Source organism: Salminus brasiliensis, chromosome 5 (assembly GCF_030463535.1).
Source record: "Salminus brasiliensis chromosome 5, fSalBra1.hap2, whole genome shotgun sequence".
Lineage (NCBI taxonomy): Eukaryota > Metazoa > Chordata > Actinopteri > Characiformes > Bryconidae > Salminus > Salminus brasiliensis.
The window spans coordinates 1,570,052-1,576,902 of record NC_132882.1 but is presented as its reverse complement, the minus strand read 5'-3'; the positions used below and the strand labels follow the sequence as shown (position 1 = coordinate 1,576,902).

The 6,851-nt window shown below is 48.1% G+C and overlaps 1 protein-coding gene across 1 annotated transcript in view; it reads right to left on the bottom strand.

Annotated features, from left to right (window-relative positions):
- Positions 1-6,154, bottom strand: part of LOC140555810 (putative protein MSS51 homolog, mitochondrial) — a 6,611-nt gene extending 457 nt beyond the window's left edge. Inside the window, exons 1-4 of the mRNA XM_072679129.1 lie at positions 5,997-6,154; positions 5,608-5,754; positions 1,247-1,371; positions 486-1,119 (exon numbers count right to left, since the gene is read on the bottom strand). Coding sequence (XP_072535230.1) covers positions 486-1,119; positions 1,247-1,371; positions 5,608-5,754; positions 5,997-6,154 — 1,064 coding nt within the window. The remainder of the gene's footprint in view (positions 1-485; positions 1,120-1,246; positions 1,372-5,607; positions 5,755-5,996) is intronic.
- Between the last annotated feature and the right edge of the window lie 697 nt (positions 6,155-6,851).

The window sequence follows — 6,851 nt, the reverse complement described above, 5'->3', positions numbered from 1 at the left end:
TTGTGTTCTGTATGCACTGTGTCTATGTTGCTCCATGGTCCTGGAGGAACGTTGTTTCGTTTCACTGTGTACTCTGTATGTAGTTGAAATGACAATAAAACCCACTTGACTTGACTTGACTTGACTAGTGAAAAAATTCCAGAGGGCTTGTGGGATTGAGGGCGGTACGAACATGACTCGCGCTGACCAATCAGGCAAAAGCAACAGCGAGCGAAGCCAGGAAGTACAGTAACCTAGGAAGTACATTGACCCAGGAAGAACAATAAACCCAGGAAGTACAGTAACCCAGGAAGTACAGTAACCCAGGAAGCAAAGTGACCCAGGAAGCACAATAAACCCAGGAAGTACAGTGACCCAGGAAGCAAAGTGACCCAGGAAGCACAATAAACCCAGGAAGTACAGTGACCCAGGAAGTACAGTGACCCAGGAAGTACAGTGACCCAGAAAATACAATAACCCAGGAAGTACAGTGACCCAGGAAGTACAGTGACCCAGGAAGTACAGTGACCCAGGCCCTCCCACATTCTCCCATAGGAATACATACAGAACACATACCTGGGTGAAAGCCCACCACGAGGTCCGGTCTGGCTGCCTCTCCTCTCTCCACAACCTCTTCCCAGAACTGGTGGTAGAGGCCCTTGTAGGCGCTGATGTAGACCCGTCCTCTGGGCCCAAACGCCCTCAGCGGGGGTCTCATGATAGGCCCTTGGACCACCTCCGGCCCCACCATCACCACCTCCAAGCCCTGGTGCCCGGGGAACATGCGGCTCAGCTCGTCCAGGTCCGTGGTCCTGGCTCCCAGGGTCTCGTTATGACCAGCCCCCACCAGATGGACGGTCAGTGGGCGGGAATATGGGTCTAGACAACACATCCGAATCCCCAGCCCGATCGTCAGTGAGCGTGAGAGGAACTCACTACACACACGCCACACAGACTCACGAAGCTCCGCCTCCTCTGGCCGTGGGCGGCAGACGTTGGTCCAGAGGTCTGTCATGTTTTTGCCGGACAGGATGGGCTCTGTACGGGGCGTGAGGTCACCCTGCATGGAAAGCCAGTCCTCCCAGCACCGTATCTCTTTGGCTGGACGGGACCACACCTCCGTGGGGAAGGGCAGGTCTCCTGTAAGTCACAGGAAATGAAAGGATCACTTTACAGAAAGTCTGTAGAACTGGTCCCAGAACTGAACCCTGTGGTACGCCACATCATCTGTATGTCCAAACTGGTCCTTAAGCAGAACATAACTCACCCGTGTGAATGAGCCACTCCACCAGCCTGTCGATGGCCACCATGCGCAGCTGCTTGCAGAACTTCTTATGAAGAGGCCAGTCCTTCCTCTGACAGTCTTTACTGCAGTAGTACACATTCAGACACCTGGTGAGGCAGACAGACCAACCATAGACGTATGAAACCAACCTTATATCATATATCAGACGGTTCTGCTAAATATTTAACCCAGGATCTGTGATGAAGCCTGAAACGGGTCATAGCGAGTAATATACGGATACAGTAGACCGTAAAGACGGCAGAATGGGTCATAGATCATACAGGACCGTAGCGATCGACTGACTGTATCCCTCCCTCAGCTGCTGTTCATATTTAGCCTTTGCTAAACCATTAGCCCTTGCTTAGCTGTAGCTCAGTTTAGCCTTAGCCCTGTCCTTTTTTTGTTATTAGCCACAGTCCTTAGCCATAGCCACTAGCCTATTTTGCTATTAGCTTACTTTAGGTTGTTTGTCCTTTTGTTCATGTTTACTTTTCCAGTGTTTCTTTTGATGTGTTTATGTTAAGCCCTGCGCTAGAGGCTAACAGGAAACGCTGGTCTTTGATAGTCAAGGTAGTTGAGAAGCTGGTTGTCAAGCGTAGACTAGCATAGCATGTTTCATTTAAGTTGGATTGTTCAGCTCCTCTGCCAACTACTTGACCAAGCTGGTTATCAAACTGGTCATACCGGTTAACCAATTTGGTCAAGGTGGTCATCCTGCTCGACCAGCATGGCCAGACTGGTCAGGTTAGTCAACTAGTGTGGTAATGCTGGTCAACCACCTGGGTCATCTTGGTCAGGTTGGTCGACTGATGTGATCAATCTGGTCCTGGTGGTCAACCAGCTTGGTGAAGCTGGTTATGCTGTTTGACTAGTGTGGTCATTCTGGTCAACCAGCTTGGCAACACTAGTTGAAGAATCTAGTCAAGTTGCCAGTCAACCAGCTTGGTAATACTGGTGAACCACTGTGTTCATACTGGTCAGGACGGTCAACAAGTGTAGGCGACTAGCTGTATCATGCTGGTCTTGGTGGTCAACCAGCTTGGTCATACTGGTTGATTAGCCTGGTCAGGTTGATCATGCTGGTCTTGGTGGTCAACCAGCTTGGTCATACTGGTTGATTAGCCTGGTCAGGTTGATCATGCTGGTCTTGGTGGTCAGCCAGCTTGGTCATACTGGTTGATTAGCCTGGTCAGGTTGATCGTGCTGGTCTTGGTGGTCAGCCAGCTTGGTCATACTGGTTGATTAGCCTGGTCAGGTTGATCATGCTGGTCTTGGTGGTCAACCAGCTTGGTCATACTGGTTGATTAGCCTGGTCAGGTTGATCGTGCTGGTCTTGGTGGTCAGCCAGCTTGGTCATACTGGTTGATTAGCCTGGTCAAGTTGATCATGCTGGTCTTGGTGGTCAACCAGCTTGGTCATACTGGTTGATTAGCCTGGTCAGGTTGATCGTGCTGGTCTTAGTGGTCAGCCAGCTTGGTCATACTGGTTGATTAGCCTGGTCAGGTTGATCGTGCTGGTCTTGGTGGTCAACCAGCTTGGTCATACTGGTTGATTAGCCTGGTCAGGTTGATCGTGCTGGTCTTGGTGGTCAGCCAGCTTGGTCATACTGGTTGATTAGCCTGGTTAGGTTGATCATGCTGGTCTTGGTGGTCAGCCAGCTTGGTCATACTGGTTGATTAGCCTGGTCAAGTTGATCGTGCTGGTCAACAGCTAAGTTAACCAGTTTGACCAGTCAGAGACAGTCTGACACTTATACTGGTCTTCATGAACACTGTGCAGAAAGAGAGAGGCAGAGAGAGAGGGAGGCAGAGAGAGAGGGAGGCAGAGAGAGAGAGAGGCAGAGAGACATGCAGAAAGAGCAGTGGAAGCTGGACGGAACAGAGGAAATGTCCCTGTGCTTATTTTAGAGGCATGGCATCATCCATCCAGCAGTTTAGACGTTTTTACCACTACAGCGCCGCATATCAGCTCGGCATCACGCTGTGTGTGACAAAGCTCTCCTCAGCACGCCAGCCGATCGTAAACTCTGATCTTTACCTAACTCAGAGAGAGAGAGGGCGAGCGAGCGAGCGAGCGAGCGAGAGAGAGAGAGAGAGAGAGAGAGAGAGAGAGAGCAGCAGAATGCAGGGAGTATTTTTGGCTTTTTATTGCTGCATGGAGTCAGACATTTCTGCTCCAGTCAGATGTTAAACCCAGGAGGGTTACAGTCCTGAACCCCAACACTGACCTTTAGCACAAGGTTAAACCGCCCTTCCTCAGCGTGTGGACCTGCACTACTGCTCGGCTAATCGCAGCCAAAAATATAGAGTTGTTCTTTTGTTAGAGTTGTTAAAAAACACACAATCAAATCTGAGACACTTTGACAAGAACCAAACTGTGATGTTCTAGACAACGACTGGGTCAGAACATCTCCAGAACAACAGGCAGGTGGGTTCTTGTGGGATGTTCCCGGTATGCAGTGGTCAGTACCTACTAAAAGTGCTCCAAGGAAGGACAACCGGTGAACCGGCGACAGGGTCATGAGCACTGAAGGCTTTGGTTTTGGTGGCATGAGAGGGATCTACTCAATATAAGGCAGGTGGTTTTAATGTTATGGCTGATTGGTGTCAATTTTAAAAGATTAGGTAAGGCAATCCAGGATAGGCCCAGTTCAAGAGGAGGCACCTTCCTATAGGTATCTAACACAGCCCAGTCAGCAGCTCCAGAACGTCTGAAGGCAGTTCATAGTCGGATCAGGTGGGTGGGGTAGGGACGGATCCAAAGTTTGCGGGAAGGCAAAGCTCTGAAGAAGCAGGGTTGGAGACCACTGCCCTAGAAGAAGACACCTTTTGAGGGTCCCAGCCCCCGTTCCTGATCTGAGGCCCAGTTTCCTCAAAGCCTTTTAGTTCTTAGACTGATTAACTGGTGATGAGAGAGAGAGAGGGGGTGTTCTGGGTGATGCTCACTCGACCATTCAAGATTTATCGTTGTGCTACGATGTTTTTGGTGAGGTAACTGTAAAATAGGCCTAATGGATCTGAGCGTCAGTTCATGCTCCAGGTTCGATTCTCTGGTGATGCCATAGCCATCCGTCAGTGTCCGGACGTCTTGGAGAGCATAACTGTGGTGTTCTATTAGCTGACGTAACAGAATTAGCAGTTAGCGTTCTTCTCCAAGTGTGTGGTCAGGCGTCTCAAAGGAAGACAATGCTTGCTTTCACCCTCCCAGCGCTGGTAACACTGAGAGTCCAGGCTAGTGGGAGGACTGGGAGTGACTGGGTGGGAAACACTGGTTTAATGCTAAATGTATCCTACGTGAGTAGAACTGAATTCTATGCTATGTACATTTTAGTAGAGTGACATTAGTGGCTACACTGATTCTAATCTATTGCTATGTTGCTGCTAGGCTAATTGCCTGTGATAGGCTAATGCTAGGCTAACAGTGAGCTCTGCAGTGTAGCAGTAATGTGTTGATTACCGGCTGCCAGGAGCTCGGTGTTAGCCGTGCTGGAGCTGCTGGCGTGAGGGCAGAGGATCAGCATGGTGATAATACTCTGAGGGCAGATGCCTTACTGCCACTCCTGTGTGTGTGTGTGTGTGTGTGTGTTCTGCTGTTTTAGATCCCATCAGTTAACAGACACTAATATATAACAAATGGTCATTTGCATGTGTGTGTGTGTGTGTGTGTGTGTGTGTGTGTGTGTGTGCTTATCCCTCCTAAGCTGTTTGATTAACACGCTCTTCAGTATGTATGTCCACAAATACACACATTAGCACACACAAACATACACCATGTGGACAGAAGTATTGGGACGCCTGCTCATTCACTGCTTCTTCTGAAATCAGGGGGATTAAAGAGCTGAACCTGCTTCTGTTGGAGTAACTGTCTCTACTGTCCAGAAACAGAGAGCAGCATTGCTGTGAGGATTTGATTGCATTCAGCAACAAGAGCATTAGTGAGGTCAGGATGTTGGATGATGATCACCACCCCACCTCATCATCCCCAACTCCTCATCCCTTTCAAAAGTACTGGATGGAGCTCCTCCACCATCATTCCAGAGAACACAGCTCTTCCACTGCTCCACAGCTCCTCAATGCTGGGGGGCTTTATACCCCTCTAGCCCACGCCTGGCATTATTAGGCAGCATGGAGCCAATAGGGTCATGATGTTGATCTGCTCCAGAGAGTCCTATTCTATTGGCAGTACTTCTTCTCTACAGGGACTAGACAAGCTGTGTGTGCATTTGCACATCTGTGTCAGCAATGGATGCAGCTTACAGTAGCTGAATGCATTCATTAGAAGCGGTGTCCACAAACATTAGGACAGAAGTGTACAGAAGTGTGTGTGTGTGTGTGTATACTTACTTGATGCAGCGTTTGAGTGCTTTAGGGTCCGGCAGATCGGTGGGCAGTTTGGAGCAGCCGGCGCAGAACTGGAACGTTTCCTCCAGTTTCTGAAACATCTCCTTATGAGACCGGAAACCAACCTTACTCTTCCCCTCCAGAGCAGCCCTGAGAGAGAGAGAGAGAGAGAGAGAGAGAGAGAGAGAGAGAGAGACAGAGAGAGAGAGAGAGAGACAGAGAGAGAGAGACAGAGAGAGAGAGAGAGAGAGAGAGAGAGATTATGTCTGATTATAATAATTAAAGCTGATTGGATTATTAACAAATAATAACTGTATAGTCACTAATAATTATATAGTAGTGTAAGAGTGTGTCTGTGTGTGTGTGTGTGTGTGTGTGTGTGTGTGTGTCACCTGTACTCTGAGTAATCCTTCATGTTGAGTTTGTCCAGGATGACTTTGGACAGTCCAGGAACGTTTGAGTCCAGTGAGAAGAATCCAAACTGGTCTGAAAACACACTGTCGGAACTTGGAGCAAAGGATTCTGGGAGAGCTGGGACTGTACCTGCCATTTTGGCACAATTACACACACTGAGGAAACACACACACACACACACACACACACACACACACACACACACACACACATTGGGGTCATTGTCTACAGGCCGTCTCTGCTCTGGAGGATGAAGATTCAGTACTGATGATGACGGTAGTGCTGAGTCTGACCCCGGCCTGACCCGGAGCTGTGAGGGTCATACAGTAACACTGAGCACCTCTTTAACTACAGAGAGACTCCCTGTAGCTGCAGGACCCTGCTGTAGATTTACTACGGCTTATAGAACCGGAACAGACAAGAGCACCATAGAGCAGAATACAATTAAACAGAACAGCAGAATGGAATAGCACATAATAGAACTAAATAGAACAGGAATGCATAGAACAGACTTCAATTAAACTGAATAGAACAAAATAGAATTGAATAGAACAGAGCAGAATAGAATTGAACAGAATTGAATAGAACACAATGGAGTAGAATGAAACAGAACGGAATAGAATAGAGTTTAATAGAACAGAGTATAATGGAATTGAACAGAGCAGAACGGTACAGAATAGAACAAAATAGAGTTCAATAGAACAGAATAGAGTTCAATAGAACAGAATAGAACAGAATAGAGTTCAATAGAACAGAATAGAACAGAATAGAGTTCAATAGAACAGAATAGAGTTCAATAGAACAGAATAGAGTTTAATAGAACAGAATAGAAC